The sequence below is a fragment of the Histomonas meleagridis genome (genome assembly GCF_020186115.1).
Source record: "Histomonas meleagridis strain 2922-C6/04-10x chromosome Unknown contig_14, whole genome shotgun sequence".
NCBI lineage: Eukaryota > Parabasalia > Tritrichomonadida > Dientamoebidae > Histomonas > Histomonas meleagridis.
Window position 1 is genome coordinate 30,249 of NW_027150770.1, and position 24,861 is coordinate 55,109.

At 30.1% G+C, this 24,861-nt stretch overlaps 7 protein-coding genes across 7 annotated transcripts; 3 read left to right on the forward strand and 4 right to left on the reverse strand.

The window, feature by feature from the left end:
- Positions 1–1,647: 1,647 nt before the first annotated feature.
- GO595_001361 (DDE superfamily endonuclease containing protein) lies at positions 1,648–2,211 on the reverse strand (the record flags this gene model as incomplete). The annotated part of the gene is made up of 1 exon (XM_067914151.1): positions 1,648–2,211. One exon carries the CDS (start codon positions 2,209–2,211, stop codon positions 1,648–1,650), a length of 564 nt encoding a protein of 187 aa, XP_067778353.1.
- A 510-nt stretch (positions 2,212–2,721) lies between these two features.
- On the reverse strand, positions 2,722–3,315 carry GO595_001362 (small GTP-binding protein; the record flags this gene model as incomplete). Its single annotated transcript, XM_067914152.1, has 1 exon — positions 2,722–3,315. The coding sequence occupies one exon, from the start codon at positions 3,313–3,315 to the stop codon at positions 2,722–2,724; it is 594 nt and encodes a 197-aa protein (XP_067778354.1).
- Positions 3,316–8,212: 4,897 nt separating this feature from the next.
- On the reverse strand, positions 8,213–9,400 carry GO595_001363 (Synapsin, ATP binding domain containing protein; the record flags this gene model as incomplete). Its single annotated transcript, XM_067914153.1, has 1 exon — positions 8,213–9,400. One exon carries the CDS (start codon positions 9,398–9,400, stop codon positions 8,213–8,215), a length of 1,188 nt encoding a protein of 395 aa, XP_067778355.1.
- A 73-nt stretch (positions 9,401–9,473) lies between these two features.
- On the forward strand, positions 9,474–10,853 carry GO595_001364 (polyA polymerase family protein; the record flags this gene model as incomplete). Its single annotated transcript, XM_067914154.1, has 1 exon — positions 9,474–10,853. One exon carries the CDS (start codon positions 9,474–9,476, stop codon positions 10,851–10,853), a length of 1,380 nt encoding a protein of 459 aa, XP_067778356.1.
- A 779-nt stretch (positions 10,854–11,632) lies between these two features.
- On the reverse strand, positions 11,633–12,613 carry GO595_001365 (Integral membrane protein; the record flags this gene model as incomplete). The annotated part of the gene is made up of 1 exon (XM_067914155.1): positions 11,633–12,613. The coding sequence occupies one exon, from the start codon at positions 12,611–12,613 to the stop codon at positions 11,633–11,635; it is 981 nt and encodes a 326-aa protein (XP_067778357.1).
- A 2,689-nt stretch (positions 12,614–15,302) lies between these two features.
- On the forward strand, positions 15,303–16,151 carry GO595_001366 (uncharacterized protein; the record flags this gene model as incomplete). Its single annotated transcript, XM_067914156.1, has 1 exon — positions 15,303–16,151. One exon carries the CDS (start codon positions 15,303–15,305, stop codon positions 16,149–16,151), a length of 849 nt encoding a protein of 282 aa, XP_067778358.1.
- Positions 16,152–18,966: 2,815 nt separating this feature from the next.
- On the forward strand, positions 18,967–20,034 carry GO595_001367 (CAMK family protein kinase; the record flags this gene model as incomplete). The annotated part of the gene is made up of 1 exon (XM_067914157.1): positions 18,967–20,034. One exon carries the CDS (start codon positions 18,967–18,969, stop codon positions 20,032–20,034), a length of 1,068 nt encoding a protein of 355 aa, XP_067778359.1.
- Positions 20,035–24,861: the final 4,827 nt, after the last annotated feature.

Consider the following 24,861-nt stretch of genomic DNA (forward strand, 5'->3'; position numbering starts at 1 on the left):
TATAAATTCATTTTTAATATTATTTTTCAATTTATTAAATATTTTTTGAAAAGTTATTTAATTTATGATAAAAATGAACAAAATTTCAAAATTTTTTTGATTTTAATGATTATTTTTTTTGTTAATACAAAACAATCATATAACGAAGAGACAAAAACACTCACAATATCTGATTTCAATGATTATTCAAAAGATTATATGAATGATACAGAACATGTTATAATTATTGATGTTGGCGAGATTGAAAGTGATGCATTCAGAGAATGGCCTTTATTAACAACAGTAATAATTGGAGAAACAGTTGGAAATATAAATAGTAGAGCATTTGCATCATGTACAAAATTAAAATATGTCCAATTTCCAGATAAATTAATAGATTCAATTGGAGGTGGTGCATTTGCAGAATTTATTTCATTAAATAATATTACAATTCGTTGTAATAGCATTGGTGATAATGTATTTTATAAATGTACAGGACTTGAAACGATAACATTAGATGAAGGCGTACGAAATATTGGCTCAGATGCATTCAGAGGATGTACAAACCTTGTGAATATTTATATACCAAGTTCTGTTACTTCGATTGGGAATGCATTTTTAGAATGTACAAATCTTCAATTTATTAATGTTTCAGAAGAAAATATTGGATATTCTAATTATGAAAATGATGGGGTTTTATATAATAAAGAAATTACACAAATTATTAGTTATCTTAATATGAAAAGTAAAACATTTACAATTCCTAAATCAGTCATTTCTATTATGAATTATTCTTTTGCAAGTTGTAATAATTTAGAAAGAATTTTTATTGATGAAAATGTTCAATATATTAATTCATGTGCATTTTTTAATTGTACATCACTTCAATGTATTCATTTTAAAGGAGAAATTTCACCAGAAATTTCAAATGATGCATTTGTTAATATCAATGCGACATTAGTTATGACAATAGAAACATATCAAAATGAAACATTTGGAAATATGGAAATTACTAAGGGAACAACACTTGACGAATGTCTCCCGCCAACACGCACATTCACACTGACACAAAGTGATACATTCACTGAATCACTTCCATCTGATTGATATATTGAAGTGACTGTATCAGGAATTGTAATGATGAACAATTTGTAAACAAATTATCCGTAACGAAATATACCCTGGTATTCCTCCAATTGGTGGTATAGGTGACCGTTAAGGAGATGTCATTTCAAATGGAAAGGAAGAAAACTTCAAAAGATAAATATAAACTGGTTTTCATGATTTTGTGTAAAGTCGGGTCCATGTGCTTAATGATAAGAAGCTATTATGATATTTATATGATGAATTTATTTATCAATTTTTTAAATATTTTAAAGATTTAGGTGTTTACTGATCTGGAAAGCATAATGACCAAGAATCCTGGATAACATGGCTCTGGAGATGTTCCCAAGCCCAGATCAAATGTTGTGCTGCAATTGATTTTGTAAGTTTTACATTTCGATCCTCGTTGTAACGTTTTCGAAATAGATACTTTGCCGTGGCCTTTAAGCAGCCAAAGGCCCTTTTATCCAAGGGCTGGAACATATCAGTCATCCCAGGAGGGATATAATATAATTTGATCTTGCGCTCATTTGCTAAATTTCGAACTGTTTCACAAATATGAGCTTAGTATGAATCCAAAATCAAATGAATTTCATCATCATCGTTGAAATGCTGACGAAGGAAGATGAGATATCCAGAGAATGTTTCAGCGGTTGTCCTACCGTTTTCCGAATGAGCTGACATGTGAGGTGAGACATCCCCAATTTGGGATGCTTCACAAGCCTGCGTTTTGCCTTTGGCTATATAATAAAGAGGAATTTTGGTACCATCGGCTATAATGCTCGCTATGACAGTCAAGGATTCCTTTTCATATGACATAACATTGATATTGATCGAATCTGATCCAGTTCCTGCCCATGTAAGAATCCCATTTGGGAATGCTCTCCAACTTGTTTCGTCACAGTTAATGATCCTTCCGTGGTCAACAGTTGACAGAAGTTGCCTGATTCTTTCGACAAATGTATTTATACTATCTTGTGAGACTATTGGCCTTCGCTTCGCATGGAGGGACCTTGATGAGATGTGATTTCGTTTCTTAAAGTCAGTGATAAAATGTTGAGATGTAATGAATTGTTTTTTTTCATCGATGTTAATTTCGTCTTGATACTTGGTCAAATAAGCATTCATTACAATTTCGATAAAATCATCGTTGGTAAAGACATACCCTGGTTTCAGGAAACAATCAATGATATAATCCTTGATTGCTTTCTGTTCTGTATTGGTAAAGATTCTGTGCCCTTGTCCATGGCATGTTTGCCATGGCCTCCATTCAGGGTTTTTAATCAAACACCTTATCCAGTTCCTTAATGTTGATTCTGGAATTCCGGTTGAAGCTGAGATTTTGTAAATTGAGGGCACTCCCCTTGAAATCTGATCCAAAATTAACGATATCTTTTGTCTTTTTGTATAATTAGAATAATTATTGTGGGGTTTTCCTCTGAACAATGAATTTGACATCTTATTTATAATACCGTTTACTATTTTTTTTGAATAGTTTAAACGTTTTTCGATACCACCAATTGGAGGAATACCAGGGTAATTTTGTTTGTTTCTAATTACAAAGAAAACAACAATCAAAAACATGACAAATTCACATTATTTCATGTAAAATATTTCTAATTTATTAATAATCATTAATTAACATTCGCATTTTTTTTGTTGACCAGTATTAATTTTTCTATTAATGTCTTTTCCAAGTTCTTGCTCCTGATTTACGTTTACAATTGAGGCTGCTAACCTTGAAAACAATTTGTAAATTCCTGTTCCATTTAAAGCAGATGTTTGTTCGATAATAAATCCTCTTGATTTTGCCCAACTTTTTGCTTCCTCGAATGATATCTGTTCTTTTCCTGTAAGATCGCATTTATTTGCTGCAATAGCAATAATTGTTGATGGACCTGCAACTTCAATTACTTCGCGAACCCAACTTTCTAAGTGTTGATATGATGTTGGTATTGTTTGGTCGTATACTGCAACTGATGCAATTGCATTTCTGTAATAAATTGGACCAAGAGATCTAAATTTTTCTTGACCAGATGTATCCCAAATTTGCATTTCTACTTTTATATCACCTATGTCTTCGACAAATATTTGGTAATTTGAACCAATTGTACTTTGTTCAAATTGGTTAAAAGTATGATCTACAAGTTGATTTAATATTGAAGTTTTTCCGACAGCAGAATCTCCAACCATAACAACCCTTGCTTGTTTAACTTTTGGTTCTACCATCATGGTAAAATCTTAAGAATTGTTGTCTATAATATTATAAGATCCCATTTTTAACCGCATTTTTCCAGTTTTGAGTGCAGCACTTTTTCGTAATCCAACCAAAATTTCTTGAAGACCTTATTTACAATCTGACTTTGTCCCTAATCTCTTTGATAACACGTTATCTGTAAATGGTTTTTTAAGTAAAATGCGAACGAGACACATGATTACGCATAAATGATTCAAACAATGTAAAATTTGAATTTCGAAATTGGATTCAAATTTAATATTTTGATATCAAAAAACGCTTCAACACTAAAAAAAAAAAAAAAGCAAAATTAATTCTGTATACTTTATATTTTATTGATAAAATACAAAATTTCTATTTCTTTAAAGAGTCAATTGCGTTTTTAATGCATTTAATATGGAACGATGGCGGGAACAAGAAAGGCGACACTTCGTTTTTATATTTCAGTTCTTTTTCGCATTCCTTATTTTTCTTCATATCATTTAAGACCGAGTTTATAACGTTTGGATAATTTGCTATTCTTTTATATATTAAATTTATCAAGTCATATTCGCATAATTCAATTCTTTGATTTTCGTTATAACAAAAATGATAAGACAAAGCCTTACAACAAGGTTCTCTAATTTGTGGGTTTTCATCACTTAAAATCCTTAAAGTAATTTTCCAAGGAATATCATTAATAACCTTTGAATACATTTGTTCATGAAATACGAGTGTCAGTTTTGATAAACCGAACAAAATGTTTTGAATTGGTTTGTAATCAAAAGTGGAAAACTTTGAAAATCGATGCATAACGATTTTAACATCAGACAAAAAGATTGGAATCAAATTCAAGAGACTTGTTAACTTTGCATCTTCTTTAGTTTCATATAGAAGTGCTATGAAACGTCTTTTTTGTAGTTCATTTGGTTGGAATTCTTTAGTAATAATTGGACATAAAATATCGAAAATTTGATTATTTTTATCATTAAGTAATAAGTCCAATAAAACCGATTTAATTTTATCCGATTTTATCATTTTCATTTTAGCTCTGGAAAGTAAATAATGTAATTTAAAAGTTAATTCATTTGATTCCAATAAATTTATAATTTGTTCTTCATTTAATATTGAAAAAGATGTTCGAATTAATTGATAACCAAATGGCAAATGTTTAATTCGATTTCTTTCTTGGAATATTTTTATTAAAATCGGATACATTATATCCAAACAATCAAATTCGCTAGCTAACGATACATATATATAAATTTGTATATAATCTGTTATATGATTTTTAATTAATGTTGAGCACATTTCATAAACTTCTGGATATAAATTCTTTACAACGTTTGGAAATTTTCGTGATAATTGTTGAATTTGTAATAATATTCCATCTATAGTATTCGTATCATTTTTTATATTAATAATTTTATGAATTCTTTTTGATACAAATTCTTCTGCTTTTAATGGATCGATTACAACTAATAAAGCTCTCGATGCAGCTCTTCTTAATCTTGAAGATTTACAAGAACATAAATCGGAAATTCTTTCGAATAATTCGATGTTTGGGAAAGGTTTCATTATTTGAATTATTTGTAAGATTATATATGTAACTTGATCTTGTTCAAGTAAATGTTCAAGGAAGAAATCATAAGCGCCTTCAACTGATTTAAAGAAGTCAGTGTTTAAAATGCATTTATATTCTTTAGGCTCTTCTTTATGACCCCAATGTCTTAATAACAAAGTAGTTAAACAATGATTAGCAGTCGTTTTAAGTTCGAATGACATTGGTTGACAATTTACAAATAACACTGACATTATTAATTTAACTGCGTATGGTTCGAAATTACTTTGTGTCGTTAAGTCAGTAGCTATAGATTCAGTTAATAACAATGCCGAAATTATATCATTAACAGAACATGGATTATCCAAAGTAGTAAAACAATGTTGTACCATTAAATGATATATAGAACGTTGAGAGCCAAATAAATTCATAGGTTCTGAATGTATTAAAGCCATAGCAGCTTGAATAAATCCACCAGAAATTCTATGCTCTAATTTAGTAAAATTTCCAGATGCTTCAAGTAATGATATTGTCCATTGATATGGGAAATTTGAACAATTTTCTCTTGTGAAACATCTTGCACATAAAGCTTGAAAAGTTAAATGTGCATAATAAACAGATGAATAATTACAAGATTCAACTAAAAAGTTTAATAATGTATCACCTGTTTCTTTAATTACTTCTTTTGATATATCTTCAAAACATCGATTTATTATACATGAAATTATATTTAATGATTGTCGTACGACTAACCAATATTTAATAGCTAATGTATGTGTTTGTGATTCAACAATTTCACCTTTTATTGAATGAATTGGCATTGATTCGATATTAACTGTCACTCCGATATAATCTAATGATTCACGAATTAATTTACATAATTTTGGAAACATTTTATTAGTTAAAAATGATATACTAATTGGGATCTTATTAGTGCTTTGTAATATATGTAATATTACTGATAAAGGAAAATGTGAAACAATTTGATTTTGATCATTACAAAATTCTAACCACATATTATTAATTATTTCTTCAAATGATTGATCATTACGAGTTAAATGTACAAGTGCTATTAATCGTGCAGCACTATCAGTTTCTCTAAAACGTGTACTTCCTTTATATTTATCGATTAATTCCTTTATAAATGCATTATCTTTATTAAATGTTAATGTGAATATATTTGGTTGTGTTTTATTATTTATCATTTTATTTATTAATATTAATGATCGAAATATTAAATCTCGAAGGATATAATTACTTTCGAATAATTTTAATATTAATTGTTGTAAAAGTTCTTTCGAAAATAATTGTATTGGTTTATGTCTCCAAATAATTTTTATTACATTTAATATATATGATTTCTTATTATCACATTGAGATAATTTTAAAATTGGTAATATTTGATCCATTAAATCATTTAAAAAAGTTGTACATTGTTCAGGTTTTAAACGTGGGATAACTAATTCTAAACATCTTTCAAGTTCTTTTTGATATTGTATATCGAAATATAAGAAAACTCTTGGAATTGTTTCATGTAATATACTTATTAATTCTTTATCAAAGTTATGTTGACCACATAAAAGTCTTAAAGCTGAAAGTCGAACTTGAAAATCAAATGAATGTATAGCGTTACGTAAAAGTTGTGATGAAACAAATGGACTTAAAGTCATTTTAGCTTCAACTGAAGCAAGTAATAATAACAATGTTAACTTTTCTTCTTCTTCAATATTTGTAAATGATGTTAAATGTTCTATTAATAATTTTATTGCACTTTTATTAGTTTTCGCAATAGAATTTAATACTATAGTTCTGTTTTGTTGTGACATTAACTTTAATTTACTAAATAATAAATTCGAATATTCTTGTGGAATTTGAAACTTTTCATATAACTCAGATAAACATCGAAGCGCTAAGTTTTGATGTGTTTCAATCATATCAATAATTTCTTGAAAAAAAGTTTTTGTTATGTTCGATATTTGCATACATGGTATAATTAATGGTAATGAATCTTGTCTTAAAAATGATGTCTTTGGTAATGATAATATTCTTGAAAATAACATCTCATAAAACTTTGATGGGTTTTGAATATGTGATGCACATTGTAATAACATTACAATACAATATCGCATTGCTCGACGATTTGCTGTATCATTTACTTCTGGTGATGAAAACAATGCATTACAACACATATTTAATGCTTTTGGTGTAATTTGTTTTGCTGTCGCTTTTAATACTGCTGATAACATAGTATAAAAACATGCACGACCAATGTCATCTGTTGGTGGTTGTTTTATTGTACTTGAAAGTAATGTAAATCGATTTGCTATTTCACTGATTTTGACATCAGGTAATGAAAAAATTACAGATGCAATCAGTTGAAGTTTGGCTGATGTGGGTAATGTTTGTTGAACAAATTCAATAAAACTAATATTGGAAATGAATGTACATTTGTCTAAAACTGTTGGTTTTTTATCGATTATTTCGTCAATTAATTCTTTTAAAGAAGTATCTAAGCCGACAAGTGCAAGAAGTAAATATGTTAATGCTTGGCATAAGAGCGATAATGTTGAATATGTAAATGATTCTATGTTGGTAAGAATTGAAAAAATGGACGAACAAAAGATTTCTGGATTTGGAAGAATTTCGGCCCATTTCTTCATGAATTGTGAAAGTGCGGTGGCAAGAACTTGGAAAGGCTCATTTTGGATAATGAATTGTTGGAGAAGATCAAGAATATGTATCGCTATTTCGTGGGCTTTTTCTTTAGATAATGCACCAGCTGGTAGAAGAAAAATAGCATTATGGATTGGGGCTATAACAGAGGACGATTGAGACATTGCCATTTTAACTATCGAATGAATTATTGGAAGAAAGTAACTACTTTCAATACCACTTAATTCATAAGACATTGCAGCTAAAATTCTCGTTGGAACAGTTGGTGAATCAAAATCACAAATATTTGTTTTTATTGATGATATCAAAATATTTGGAGCATTCTGTGAATAACTTCGAATTGCAGAAGAAAGCCGATATAACGCACGTTTTGAAATATTATTACCACATTGGATACAGGATTTAATCACCTGCCCAAGTTCTTCTTCAGACATTTAATGTTTCACTTAGGCCCAACATTTCGGTTTTTTTCACATACGCTGTCAATTAATTGACAGTACGGGCAAAAATACGCCTCAATCTTTTATCGCCTATGAAAATTGAAAGGATTATAACGGTCCACGAGAGGGCAAAGCTGAATTACTTCGATTCAGTAAATCCTTTCAACATACGTTTAAAATTTAAAGTATTTCTAAACAATTTTAATTAACTCTTTTTATTTCGGTTTGGATCAATAGTTATCATTTATGTCTTCTTAATAAGAAGAACTGAACCACGGCAACTACCACAAGTATTATAGCTATAAAATATAATACAATCCCAGAGGTTCCATCGTTATCAGTGTTTCCTTTCCTTTCAACAGGCGCTTGAGCTGGCGTTTGTTTGAGTCTTTGTAGCAATGACTCTAAATATGTTTCTCTGTTCTTTAAATTCAATATTTCGAGGTCTTTGTCACTTTCAAGCGTTGCTTTATGTTCTTTTCCTTCTTCTTCCTTTAACACGTTCAACTTACTCATTACGAGTTCGCGCATTTTGATAAGTTCTTCTTCGTTATGTTCTGGCGCAAGTCCATGCGCAGAGCCATTAACTTCTAAAATATATTCTTTTCCATCTTCGGCTACAATTGAATCGATGCAAAACGTTTCCATGTCGGGAAATGCTTTACGTATTTCGTCAATCCACATTTTATACTTCGGCGTCATGTCAATGTCTTCGCGTTCATTTGACATTCCATAATTAACTTTCCATTCCATTGCAGTACGTTTATGCGCCCTATAATAGTCTGGAGCAATAAAAACAATTCGGACTTCATATGCTGATGTGATAAACGGTTCGGCCATTGCATAATCATGATGAAGATGAAGAATACTTTTGACGTCATCAAGCTCACTACTGTTGTTAATACGCGTTTTGCCATAACCTGCATGCGAATATGAGACTTTGAGAACATATGGAATGGATGGAGTAATAAACATTTCACGTGGCTCAGAATAATAATATTGTGGGATGACAGGGAAGTTGTCGGAACCAAGCCTTTTTTCAATGGATTTGAGACAGCCAATCATTAATGGACGATCAAGATCACATACAATTGACGAAAAAGCATTGATCATAGGAATATTGGCATGCATGAAACCATATAAAACATTTCTATAATCAGGTTTGGTTCCAAGGACACCGATGTATCTACAAAACATTCGAATTAAAATCAAATCAGGAGTGATAGTTCTTCTTCTTTTTTGGTTTTCGGAATTTGGGAATCTTGCAATCCCAAGATTGACAACTGCATTATTCGGATATGAAGTTAATGAAATATCTTCCCAACATGCTTGTTCAACAGTAAAAACATCAGTGTAGTCTGCACAAAGTTGGTACCAATTTTCTCCTGGGTTGGCAATAACAAGAACTGTTGGTATTTTTTTGCTCATTTTGGATTTTTTGGAGTTTTGGCAATTTAAAATACGTCACTTTTGATGATTTGAGGGACTTTGTTTGGCTAAAATGGAAATCGAAAAAAATATAGAATTGCTTGAAAATGGCAATCTCTTAACACAAACAGAAAAAGAAGTATTTGAAATGGTGTACTCACGTTGTAATGATTTTAATCCACCTGTTGTTGCAAGAGCTGCAGGTGGATGGGTGAGAGATAAATTACTTGGTAAAGAGTCTGATGATATAGATATTGCTGTTGAAAACACCACTGGACTAGCATTCGCAGAAAATCTCAAATACAAAATTAAAAACGATAATATTAAAATTGTAGTAATTGAAGCAAATCCTGATCAATCTAAACATTTGGAAACAGCTCGCGTATGTATTTTCCCGGATTTTTGGATTGATTTTTGTGGGCTCAGATCAGATTCTTACACTCAAGATTCTCGAATACCATCAATTAAACAAGGAACGCCAATGGAAGATGCGAAAAGAAGAGACTTCAGAATGAATGCTTTATTTTTTAATATAAATACAAAAAAAGTTGAAGATTTTACAAATGGTATTGAAGATCTAAAAAACGGAATCATAAATACACCACTCGACCCAATAGAAAGTTTTAAAGATGATCCTTTAAGAGTTCTTCGTGCTTTTCGCTTTGCTTCTCGTTTTGGGTTCAAACTTCATGAATCAATAATTCCAGCAGCACAAAAAATACATGGTGACTTCAAACGTAAAATTACAAGGGAGCGTATTGCAACTGAGTTAATCAAGGCCTTTGATGGTATTGCACCACTTGATACACTTATTTATCTTGTTGAATCAGGTCTCTTTTCGCCTGTTTTCGACCGTTTAGATGAGTGGTCACTTGATCCAAACGAAGCCCTGAAAAGAGTCCAAACCGTTGTGTCAAGGCACCCCGGAAATGACCGTTTTTTAGTGCTTTCCCTATCAGCGATTTACTCTCCTATTCTCTCTAATCCTAAAGTATCAGACCCAGAGCGCAATCACAAAAAGATAAATGCCATAGAATATGCTATCGCGCGCAATTTGAAAATGCCTGTAAAAGTTGCATATGATGTTGAATCAATATTGACAGGTGCATATGAACTTGTAAAACTTGAAAAGAATTTAACAAGACTCAATGTTGGTAGGTGGATTCGACACATTGGAGAACTTTGGAAGTTTTCCAGTTTGGTTGTATTTGATGATGATATTTATAATTTCTATATAAATGTTGTGGACCCATTTATAAAGGAGCAACGTCTAGAAGACGTTTGGGAAATGAAGCCACTAATGAATGGCGTTGAATTAGCAAATTTACATGGAATAAAACCAGGGAAGGAATTAAAGCCTTTAATCGAGAAACTGATTGACTGGCAGCTCGAAAATCCTTTTGGAACCGCCGAAGAGTACATTGAATATGTTAATAATCAAAAAAATAAATAATTTGTTTTGTAGGAAAATAAAATTATAGTGAATTTAATTAACAACTGATCTTATTTTTTGAATTTAGCTGCATTGAAATATGAATCGATGAGGAAATCTCTTATTTCTTGTCCATCTGATGTAAAAACAGAAAAAGATTTAGCTCCAACACCACCACACTTTTGCATGTCATCTTGAATATCAAGGTTATTCGGCCTTTCTCTGGGGATCTTCTTATCTGCTTGGAGTCCGATAAGCACATGTGATACATATTTTCCATTAGGATGGTGGCAATATTGACCAACGGTGTAAATGTATCAGCAGTATATTTCAATGAATTAACATCATTAGATAAGTAGAGTTTTCTTCTACTTCAGTAGATAAGTAGAAGAAAACAGTCAGTTTCTTACCAAATCTGCTGCATCGTACTGTGCTTGTAAATGTCCTATAGGATAATGCTCATCGGGAGATCCACATTCCCAGAACGAAATAAAAATTTTCTTTTGAGTCACTGAATGTTTCCATCAATACAACTTGGTACTCGTTCCCTCTCTGTTATGCGTGTGTCATTACTAGCCAAAAAAAGCAAACTCATTTTTCCTATATGAGAAGCACCAATGGGAAGGATGTTGACTTGTTGTATCACTTTTGTTAACAGGAAATATATTATAAAACAAGATGGAAAATATTTTTACATTATGTAATTTTAATAAATGATTATCAAAGAAAAACCAAAATATTTTATGGAATTTAAATTTAACATTTCTAATGAAAACAAAAGTTGTGACCAGTCATATGATTTATTCTTGCCCTAACGCACCATTAAGGATTGCCTCGTCATCCTTCTTTTCATAATTAAAACAAGGCAATTTGAACACATCATTATAAATGAACGTAGCCAACACTAATAAAAAGAATCCTCCAAGTTCTAAGAAGGACCAATTTACCCACAGCTCACCGAATCCGGCTCCTGCATAAGCACAAATTAATGTAACAATCCATATGAACAATGTACGTGCAGCTTCCAGAATTGTGCGGTTAACCGCCGATGAATGTGAAGTGACGAGCATTCCAAACATATTATAGAAGAGAACAGCCAAAACAAAGAAGAGACATACTAAGATAACTTTTCCAGATGAGAAGAGCTGGATGAATGAGTCTATGAAGTTCTCAAGTGATGTTCCAAGTGGTGATGGATCATTTCCTGGAACAATAAAAGCAAATGGAAAACCAACAATGATCATAAGAACAAGGCCCCAGATTCCTTCCCATCCAACAATCTCAAGAGCAGGCATGTTGACATCTTGAAGTACATATTCTTCTGTGACAATTTGAGCAGCTTGAACAAGTTGGGACAGAACAACTAAAACTGCACCAAGAAGTTTTTGTGTGGCAGAATATTCGGGTGCTTCACTTGTTTCGCTACTCGAGCTAACAGATGGAACATACATTCCGGCAACTCCAATCATTACAAGAGCAACAATGGTAATGCAAATACTGAACCATCTGTAGGCTGGAATTTTCCTCTTTAAGAAAAGAATGGAAATGATTGCTGAAAAGATAACCATTGATCCACGAAGCATTTGGAAGATTGAAACGTTAATGTAAATTAAACCAAATGTCATGAGAGTGGAAGCAAATAAATCAAATGCTGCTGGAATTGCTATAATGACTCTTTGTGACCATGATGCAGATAATTTCTTACCTTTCTTTTCTGGATCCCAAACTTTAGCTATGAAATAAGAAAAAGCCATTCCAAAGAACATTAAAAATGATTGCATAAATGGCTTATCAAAATTATGTTTTATGCCTTTAAACCCTGGTGATTCTATTGTAAGCATGACTTTCATTAAAACCGATGTACAAGTTCCAAAAATAAGCATGCAAACAATCGCGATAGCATAACCATAATTTTTTTTTGGTTTCTCTTCCATTGTTTTTGTAAACGGTTTTTATCAATTTTGGAGGCTAAATCGATTGAAATTGTAAACAATGTTCTGTCCTATAGAAAACGTTAAGTAGCAATATTTAAACGGTTTCATGATTAATCATGTGACATGATATCATTCTTTGTATTCAAAAAGTGGGTGGTTGCTACTTTTTGTGTTTGAGTTTACATGATCTTTTAACGTTCTACAGAGACATCTGGGTTCGATGAAGAACCAAAAATTTTTTTTTTACGAATTCGCACCAGTCATTGCAATTTACGTTGACCCAGATATAGAAAAGAAGTTATCCAAATGGAAATTCAGCTTAATATATTTTTTTGCATGTGCATCAAAATCAATTCATCAGCTTAAAATTAATTTTAAATATCTTAACTTAAATAGAATTATTGATAATGAAACTATTATACCCGTTGAATCCCAAATTCAAACAATTCTTGAAAAATCTGACGAATTATTTCGTACCAAAAGTTTTCCTGAACAATTTCTCACAACGAAAGGAAACCCATATGGAATCGAAAGTATGCTTCATTCCACTCTTTGGTTTCGTTCTATTTTCTATTTATTTTTCGGGAGCTTAAATCCACCATTTCAACTTTACGACAACCCATGTCATTACCTTATCTTTTCCTCCACAACAGATGCGCATGAATATATTTCACAAATTCAAACCCAACATTTTAATGATTTATTACATTATGATTTGGACTCAATTACAACAACTTATCATGTGGCATTTACAGAAAATTCCATTGTTTTCACCACTGGCGATCAAACATTTACATGTAATTTGGAAGGAAGCACTCAATTATCAGAACAATTCTTTTCAATATTTTCGAAATTATACCAAAACGAAGGGAAAGAAAAGTTTTATTTGTCAGATGAATTAATTGATTTTCTTCAAAACAAATGTATTCTACCTATTGTTAATGAGAAGGTTCCAAACACATTACAAAAATTTATTACCAAATTAGGCGAAACGATTTTATTAGAAGTTAAAAAAAGCACTTTTATACAAAACTTATTTAAAAAGTCTAGGAAAGGAATTCACCAACACAACATAAATTTATTACAATTACAATTAGCATTTTCATATATAAATGTTGGCCATTATTATGAAGCATCTGAAATCGTCCGTAAACTTTTGGGCATTCCGAACTTTTTCGCAGAAAAAACCGTTTTGCTGCTTAACGTTCACCTTCTGATCAGTAATTTTCCAGTTAATGAAATATTTCTAAATCCGAAGTTTGAGCATTTAATATGTGATTTAATAACTATGTACATTAAAGACAACGATATGGATACGGCGTTATGTTTATTTTTTAAAGCATTTCAATTTTTAACATTCAAAAATGTGACAATATTAGAAAAGTTCTTATGCACATTATTAACATTAAAGATAAGCGATGCTATAAAAGCTGTTTGTTATGAAAGAATTGCTGGTTTATTCTTAACAAAAGAACAAAAGAAAAAAGCAGCTTTTTATTTATATCGATCATCAATACTTTATGGGAGAGCCAAATTTTATGGACATGCGTTACGATGTTCATCATATATACATTATTTAATATGTGAAAATGACATGAAACATAAGAAAATATTTGTTTGTGGTATTGGGAAAATCGAAAATTTAAAAGAGCCTTCAACTTACCAAAGTGTTTCATGGAAACAAATTGTTATCAAAACATTAAAAAATGTTGCCGAGTATTTAATATTATGTAATTGCGCATCTTTTGCGTCATTAATATATTTGAATTTATTTGTTTATGATGCAAAAGAAAATCAACAAAAGAATTTTATGGATTTTTTTAAGGCTTTTAATTTGCCTAATTCAGATAGTACATTTGTTTCCAAAATATCTCTTCCGATAATGAGCGTTTCTTCGACTTCTTTATTCGAATATGGTTCACCTGAATCATTTGGATTCGATTCCATTAAGTTTAAACCGATCTTTGAGTTTTGGAATAAAACAAAAAGAGAAATTTCATTCACTAAGAAATGGATTCATAATGTCTCCAAAATTAATAAAGTCGCATGCGGCGAACCTGTTTATTTACAATTAAAGTTACATCGGAACTTTGGTACTGCGCCATATTATTTATCGAAAATGAAATTAATAATGGAAACTTTGGATGAAGAAATTGTTAATTGGAATAAAACTTCTGAGGTCAATTTAAAAATAGAAGAAAATGTTTATGAAATTACTGTTTTATGTTCTTTCGTTGTTACAAAACAAATGAAGTTTTCCATTGATAAAATCTCATTTTCTCTTTGGGACTTATTACATGTTACAACGCAATTCCCGAAAATGGAATTTCAATCTTTTGAAGGTCAATCTTTAATAGAAGTTGATATTGAAGATTTCCCAAAGGAAATGAAGCAAAATGAAATTAGGCCGTTTTTGTTTAGTATAAAATGTAAAGGAAAAAGTCCCTTAAAATCAATTATAGCTGTACATGACGCACCAAAAAATTTGTATTTTAATAACGGTCAAACGTACAAACAAAGTTTGTCAATTGTTAATATGGTCACACCACAAACCGATACCGACGATACGATAGAAGTTAGCGGTTATGTATATGGTGCTGACAAAGATATTGAAATCCATCTTGTATGGTTTTATATAGCGAATAGTGGCTTTCAGTGGAGATCATATTCACAATTATTTCATATAAATTGCAAAAAATCCGAAGATATGAAAAATGTAATTTTATTAGATCCACGAAATACCTTTGATTTACTTTATTTTGTCGATGTCCAAACAAGAGAAGATCCAATTCATTTACATAAAGTACATATTAAGGACAAATGTTATACATTAATGTTAGAAACTGACAATTACATCACATCGAATACATTTCGTAGTTTTCTATTTGAACATAACACAGATAAATGCGACTGTAATAATCAAGATGAGTATTTTATCAATGATATGAAATCATCTGGTTCACTTACATACACAAAAGAAAATTGCGATTTCAATTCGCAATATACGATTCCAAACGATATCTTTTTATCGTATCCATTTCGATTCCAAATCATTTCGCCCGATTTCGTTGAGCTTAAAGATGTCGGATATGAAACTGTTAATATTAAGCTGAAAGTATTAAACATGACGAAGAATGTGATTAAGGATATTTCCGTGTCACACGTCGACTTTCAAGAAACTGGAAGCACAAATGCGATTTGGATCGGTAAGGAAGAATTCACATGCGAAAAAATCGATTCGGGTCAATCAATGGAATTCGACTTCCAGTTACTCGTCATGAGGCCGGGAATTATTAATATCGCTACGTTTCAAGTTAGATATGGAAATTATTTCTTGTTTTTGCCGTTCTCGCAATTCATATCGGTTGTGAATGCACAAGAGTAAATGTGTTTATTTTATTAATTAAATTTTGTTGAGAATTTTTTGCTGAACATGTCGAAATATTTGTTTTAATTGTTGTGTTGTAGAACTATTAATTTTTTTTAATTATTATATTGTATAACAATTTATTTTTTAATTATTATATTGTGATCACATACATAATATATCCAAAATGAAGAATATTGAGAATTAAGATAAATATTCCCGCAATCCCTTTGTGACTGGTTAGAGTGTTTACTGTTTGCTCTATTTTGGTTATACATGTTACATGATAAAAATGTGGTGAACCGCATAAATGTGTCATGTTTTTATCATATGGATCTTCAAAACCACAACATTCAAGCGTTTTTTCGATTTCTTTTGATGGCAGTTTGGCATTAATCCATTTTTCTTTCATATTATTCATCGTAATTTTCTTACTACGAAAAGATATAAATATCATAATAATTTCTAGAAAAATGCAAAATCCAGAGATGCCAACTGTTAAATATTTTAAAACTGGTTCATTTATAAATAACACAAGAAATAAAAATAGCGATGCTAAAATAGCAAAAGCAGTTACAATAAGCAAAAAATTATAAGGAACTTTATTTTCCATTGATATATGAATTTTTTTTACAGAAAAAAGATTTGCTCCTATGCAACAAAGAATTATCAATATAATAAATATTGTATTGATTCCAATTAAATAAAAAGGAGAAATATATTTCTGTTGTGGAAGTGTTTGTGCTGTCTCATTAAGTTCAAAAAATTCATTCATAATATCATCTAAATGTGATATAATAAGTCTTTCATTATATGAGGAAGGTTTTTCTATTTTTTGAATTGGAAAGTATTCAGTATTATCATTTTGAGTTTCTTTTTCAGTATGTTCTACATTAAAAAATTCTAATAAATAAAAAATATTAATACCAAATTCCAAACTTTTTTCATTTTCTTCAAATCCTTTTCCGTTTTCTCCATATATTTCTCTCCATTGCCTTTTTAATTCTGATGTAAAAAACGTTTTCTTTTTTAAATCAACAGTAGAGTCAACCACACAAATGTACATCATTTCATCATTAAGAAATGAAAAAATATTATAATTGTATTGGTCCCATGAAGAATATGAATATGATGAATTAATTTTGGGAAACATTTTATATATAATCTCACGAAAATTTCCTTGGATTCCAGAAAATTCTGCTACAATCTTTACACCATGCGCAACACACCCATAATAGAAAGTCATTAAAGTAACACCTTTCTGAAGAAAGCTAACTTATTGTAGATTCCATAAAAACAAAAAATGTGAATATTTTTTACAACTCAAATGTAAAAACTAATATTTTTTTGTCTTTTTAGTTTGATTTTTGCTAAAAAATATTTTTGAATAATTTACAATGTACGTTTAAAATATGTCTATGAGGGGAAAAGGAGCTTGGAATTTTAATTATGGCCAAAAAAAGTTTACAGTCTTACCCGAACCAATAAATCTTGATTCTTCTTCTGATAGTGATAGTTTTTCACATGTTAATCAAAATCATAAAAGAAACTATCAAATTCCGAAATTAGCAAATAATCAAACAAAAAAAGACTCGATGAAAAAAAGTTTTCAACAAAGAAAAACACAAAAAGCACATAATTTTTCAGAAGAAAAAATAATACAAAAAAAGAATAAAGATTCTCATAGTGTTTCAACATTAACTTCTCTTCAATCAGATTCACAAAAAATTATAATATCAGAAGCTACAGAAAAACTAGAAGCTCTTAAGACACAAAGAAACATCCTTCAAAAAGAACTTAAATTATTAAAAACAGAAAACAAAAGAAAAATTAATGAGCGAAGAAGGAAGTTGGAACTGTACAGCGAAAAAATGGAAAAGTTGACAAGTACTCTCAGATCTCAAATTCATGATTATTCCAGACGAGTCAAAGAGGAAACTATTAAAATGGAAAACAGTTCAAACTTTGTTGAAATGAACAAAAATGAAACCTTTATTCAAGAAACAAAAGAATCTTTTGAACAATGTGCAGATTCGATTCTGTCACTTGCAAAAGTTCTTGTTTATGATCCACTGACAGAGTCCGACTTTGATGTTATCCTAAACACGGGAACATTTGATAGTAAAATTGGAAAACTTGTTCTTGAGCTAATAAATACTGCAAAAGGGCTTTTTGCAGAAAATCCTTCTGATCAAAATTGATTAAACGTGTTGTAAATATGCCATTAATTTGTTTTTGATATTCACACATGAATTTTTTCTGGTAACTGTTAAACAACTAACAGTTTTAATCCTTCGTAAGGAAGAGATTGAAACAAAACTCACTACTTAAACAGTTCTCACTCATGAATTAATAATTTGTATGGTTTATTTGTTTTTTTCCCTTCTTGAACTAAACTGATTTATTATTTTTGACTTTAATAAATAACAAAAATACATACGAAACTGCTCATATTATTATCGAAATTTTACATATACATTGGTGACATAGCATTAATTACTTATTTGCAAAATGTATTCAAATGAGAAAATGTTATTCTCTTGAATGCATCATTAGGTATTTTCCAAAAGTTTTTACATACAAAAAGCATTAAACATTCCATTTTTATAAAAAAAACATGAGATGATTGCTCTAAATCACAAAGAAAGATTGGCTCTAAATGATGAAAAATCAACATAAAAAACCTTACTGCATTTGATGATGGAAAAATAAAATAATTTGAATTTACACAGATAATAAAATTTTTTGTTATTGGGGTTTGAACATTATGAAAAATTTTCAGTTAATTGAGCGTGTCAAATTATGACCGACTTAAAAGCGATCACTTTTGTAAATGATTTCACAAGTTTTCGCCAGAAACCCAATGGATGCAACAATGCAACTGAAGCCAGAACCTCAAATTAGTTTCTCAGATATACAAGAGGTTCTCCCAGAACACAACTATCATTTTCTAAAGCCTGTTGGCGCAGGTGGATTTGGATCTGTATTTCTTGTACATTCAGATAAATACAACCAAGAATTTTGCATAAAGAAAATAAAGCAAAGAGAGCCAGTAACTGATGAAACAAAAGGAGAAGCAATAACATTACTTAGATTATGTCATCCAAACATTATTTCAATGTACGAATTTTTCTTTGATGAAGCTCACACTAATTTGTACATCGTACTGGAGTATTGCAGCGGTGGCTCATTTCAAGAATTGCTTGAAAGAGAAGGACCAATAAGATCACCAAAATTATATTCCTATTGTTACCAAATATTGAAAGCTCTTTTATACTGCCACGAACAAAACGTTGCTCATAGGGATATAAAACCAGCAAATATTTTCTTGGATAATTGTGGTAGACCAAAACTTGCAGACTTTGGATTGAGCAAAAAAGTCGATAAAGGCGAAACAACTAAAGTATGCGCTGGCTCACGGCCATACATGGCACCAGAGGTCATTAGTTACCAAAAATCAGATCCATTTTTAGCTGATATATGGTCACTTGGAATTACATTTTATTGTTTAGCGTTTGGGAAGCTTCCATGGATATACCACAACAACGAAGAACTGGAAATGGCCATCAAAACAGGCGTTGTATCTTTTCCTTCATATGCTGATGCAAGATTTTGTCGTTTAATTCGATCTATGACTGCAATAAATCCAGCAAAAAGAGAGCCATTAACCAAACTTCTTAGTTCGCCAATATTTGATAACATTCAAAAATATAATTATAGTACACTCTGTCCATTACATAAAAGCACTACAGAAAATGCCTCATATCGAAGGTCAACTTCATTGCTTCCTTCAACTGTGTCTCAAAATCTAATCCTTCCAAAAAGAATAAATAATTTGACATACATTCAAAAAAAGCCAGAGCGGAAAGGAATTGTACGACAGAAAACATTTGGATCTTGATTGTATCCTTAAGTGTTTTGTAAAAACATTATATGTTTGAATAAATAATATTCTATTTTTTAATTTGATAAAATTTATAAACGGTTTCTCATGTCATTTCGATTCTTTTATAAAAAAATGGATTTGGTGTAGAAGGAATCAAATAAAACTCTGTGTTCTCTTTAAGTGAATTTTTAAATTTACTTTTGACATATGTTTTGTTTTTCATAAAAAAATTCAATCACATTATTTATCGCTATAATTTAATTTATACGAGAAACATCAGATGTATTTAAAATATTAAATTAAAGATTTACATTAGGAACGCGAAATTGATTTACAAGCAAAAAAAGCCATCATCAAGTTTGGCTACTTTTTTTTAATTTGAATCGGTACAAGTTGTTTGTAGACCATGAAAGTAAATTGTTTTGCGCTATTTTTGATGGATATGGTCAATTCACATTATCAATCATTATTATTATTTTTAACTGCTATATGAAGTACTGTTTCAAATTATTAAAACATATTCTAAATTATTAAAACATATTCCATATTATTAAAACATATTCCAATTTATTAAAACATATTTCACAAATTCAACATTTCCTGATTCTGAAGCAAATGGCAAAATAATTTTTGGAATTTGATTATTTAAAAGGAAATATTTCATCAATTCTCTGTCTAAAGTACTCAACACTCTCCTCATTTACAGTAGTTCTTCTTTCAACATGAGGTTTGCGAATGGATAAACCATGAGTTTCCAAAAATCTATCTATACATTTAATTAGATGCAGAAAATTTCTCCACCTGAAAATTATCAGATGAAGAATATGCATTTAATGCAACATCATGTAAGGCGCTTCTTGTTAAAGGTAACCCAATTTTCAAAAAATTATCATTTATGTAGTCATAGGTAGATTGTTCTATTTGGGGTGAAAGTGCATATTTTGAAGGTTGGGATGATGGATTAGGAATCCAGTTCTGGCCGCCTGGAGATCTCTCGTGTTTTCTCCAGTCGCTCAGTGTTTGTTGTGGAATTCCTGTGTCATTGGAAATCTTTGATAATGCACCATATGGAAGATTTTCTTGAGATAGATATTCTAATATTTCTTGGATTTCATTTATTTTATAAGTACGGTGAGGGCGTTTTACAATTCTCTTGAAACAAGGAACACTGTTCATTATTTTCGATTAAACGGTATAAGTCGATTTTTTATTTTAATAATTGAATGAAAAATGATCGACTTTGCATTGAAATCCAGATAGACGGTTTGTCCGGATCTAAGACGATTATGGGTATATTTTTGATATTTGGAAATATTTTTGGTAGTATTATACAACCGTGGGAAATTAAAATACTATCTCTTCGAAATATGGAGGTCGTATTCAATCATAATGGAGAATTAAAATGATATGTAATTTGCATTCAAATATCGACTCTCAATTCGTTTTCTGAAAAAATACTATCATTCAATTTTATTTTGAATTATTTACATTTTTCGCCATGTTTTTTTGAATAGAAATAAAATTTGGCAAATATGGTGTGAAACGAATGTTGTAATAATTCATTTTTTGCTTTTTGATTCATTTTGTTTTAGGTTAATTTTCATCTATATGTGCTAATTTCCACTAACTGTATTTGTTCTCATATATATGTATTTATTTTATTGTCTTATGCTAATTCTCATTTATTCTTATTGATTATCACTTATATATGTTTATTCTCATCTATATGTGTTTCTTTTAATTATTTTATGTACAAACATCTGCTCAAATCATTCGTATATCATTTGGCAAATATATAATTTGAACGACCATCATTTGATATAGATAATACATAGTGAACATGTAATTTAGTTAAAAATGAATTCGAACTCATTTAAATTTTCGAAATGGAGCTCATATGATTAATTATATTCAAAAAGTTTACAAATCAATGTTTACATTATCATTACAATGAGCAATTTATTTAATTATTTCCATCCAACCTCCACATAACATTGTATATTTTTTTCTTATTATTTTAATTGCTCTAATCGTCGTAAAGATTGGATTTTATAAAATTTTGAACTAATAAAGCATAATTAATATGTAAAACATGACAATTCATAAAAATTTTTATGCGAAGCAATTGATATTATTGATCAATTTATAAAATATTAATTAAATCAAAAATGAATTTTAATGTAACATTGATATAAAATTCGTGTTGTAATACAGAGACGATTAAATATTTTACAAAATCCTAATTTTTGATTGTAATTTAGTTTAATATATAACCATTGTTTCTATTAATTCATTCTAATTAATGCGATGTATAATGTATGCAATTTCGATAACTTGCTATTTAATAATATTTGTTTCAGCATCTATGCCGAATTTTATTTTCGTTCGAAAAATGGCGTAAATAGTAGATTATTCTCCATTTCGATCGAATGAAGTCTCCACTTTTTGTATACTACTAATTCAAATTTCCCACGGTTGTAAGACAGTACCATATTTTTTGATTATTTTTTTAAATATTTTTATATAAATTTTTATGAATGATAAATATTCGATGAATTGTATTTCCACTAATAAAACGCTCCACGAGACCGTTTTTTTCGCGGTAAATTAATCAGTCAAAGAACCCAGCGAAAATGTATTCAAAAAGTAGGTGACACAGTTTATTCAATGAACAGATAACTCAAAAGCACTATCGTTTAACGGTCGTCGATATGCTTGGTTGAAATCATATGAACTGTTAAAGTTAATTCAAACAAGAACGACCACTCATTAAATATCTTTTGTAGAAATGAATTAGTTGATTCATAAAAATTTTGCATTGGTTAATTTTACATCTAAATGATTAAATTCATAGTAAAAATTATACTATTTTTTTATATAAGATTGAATTAGGGCATATGCATTAACCAAAAATCAATCAGCAAATTTCAAAGTATATAAATTTTATATCTATAGAATTTTTTTGGGCATAAAATGGCATATTTGTATATGTGTATCAATTTTAACATATTTTTCGATAATCGGAAATAATGTATTTACATTTTTTTTATCAACTAAATCAATAAATGCTCGACCTGTTACAGAATCTATTCCTTCAAAAACCACATTTGTGATAAACTTAAATTTCTTCCCACATTATATTTTACCTTGGAGATCAATGTATCATTTATCTGAACATTGCCTCGAAGGCCACCTAGCAACTTATGAGTTAAATCATTATAATATGCAATTTCAGATAAATTTCTAAATTTTTAATAATAATAATAAATAGTATCAATTTCAGGCAAAGATGGATGACCATCTTTGCCATTGATGGCGTCATATCGAGCGCCCAAGAAGCATATAATAAAATAGCTGTTCTTAAATCAAATTTAGAATTTTCAAAAATTGTTTTTGTCCTTATCGATGATTTGTGCCTATGGATACCTTTACACATAAATATGGCACCATCTGGATAAGATTTGCTGAAACAACAATTAGTTTCAGATCCACAAATTGAGCAAATATAATGTTCATGAATATTAAGTATAAATCGATTGTTTGATAGCCATTGAATAAACTCTTTATTTGATGAGGTAAATATTTTCTAAATATTCTTCGTAGTGTTGATTTTGTCGAGAAAATTTCTCATCATGTTGAAAATGCAATTTGTATTAAAATATTTTCACTGAAAAATTTGTCACACTTTGAATGATCATTCAATAATTTCTACTTTTTCAAAGTTATTAGAAAATTTGTGTTGATCTAAAAACGATTGTTTTTTTATCTCCAAATATTAAATAATATGTCAGAAAGCATTTTTTATGACATATTTAATCTGTCCATTATACCCTAGGTTTCCTACAATTAGCGAATTCGATCGTTATAATTTGAGTGCATTGTTTCGGTTTGAGAAATTGTAAACGGTATCATTTGTAGATGAAAAATCAAAAGCTCGTTTTTTCCAAATTACCCCATCGATATTACTATAGACACAAGGAAATATGTGACATAGTTATCGATTCCTTATCAAATAAAACAAGAGGAACAATAACACATTTAAGCAAACAATTCAATATTCCAGAATCCACCATTCGTGGGTGGTACCACAAGTGGGAACTGAACAAAGAATGGCGACCTTACGACAGCTCAGTTCATGGAATTCATCATTGGATATTTACCGATGCTGATGAAGAATTAATTGCTGATATCATCCGATCCAATTTTATAACGCAAGGGTTCTTGTTTCAAAACAAAGACTTCGTTAACCTCGCATCTCAAGGATTCCTTGAGAAGCACATGGATGATGATGAAATCCCCGATGTGAAGTTCAGTCCTAAGTATGTAACTGATTTTAAAAAGCGCAATAAACCAAGTAGTAGACGAGCTTGGTACAGGATAAGGCCAATTTTCAGTTCACAAGACAACTATGTCCATGAAATTGGCAAATTCATTGAACATAAAGATGTTCTTTATTCCTGCTGGGTCAACAGATAAATACCAACCACTCGATTATCGCGTTTTTTGGGGGTTTGGAGAACGTTGCCATAGATAATTTTCATAGATTTATTCATGAAAATCCGGGCAAAAAAATCGAGGTGAAATATGCGGTTCAGGTACTTATATGGGCATGGAAACACCTTAATTCTGATGTTTTGAACGAAGCATGGTCAATCTATCAATTTGAAATAAATTAACACTTTTGATTCGATTTTGCAATTTAGGCGCTATTAAATCGTGAGATTCGAAATATACGTGAAAATCTTAAATTTCTATCGTTCCAACGATAGAATTCGCGAATTGTAGGAAACCTAGGGTAACCCAGCTCGACCATCTTTTGTTGCTTGGAAGATCAGCAACTCA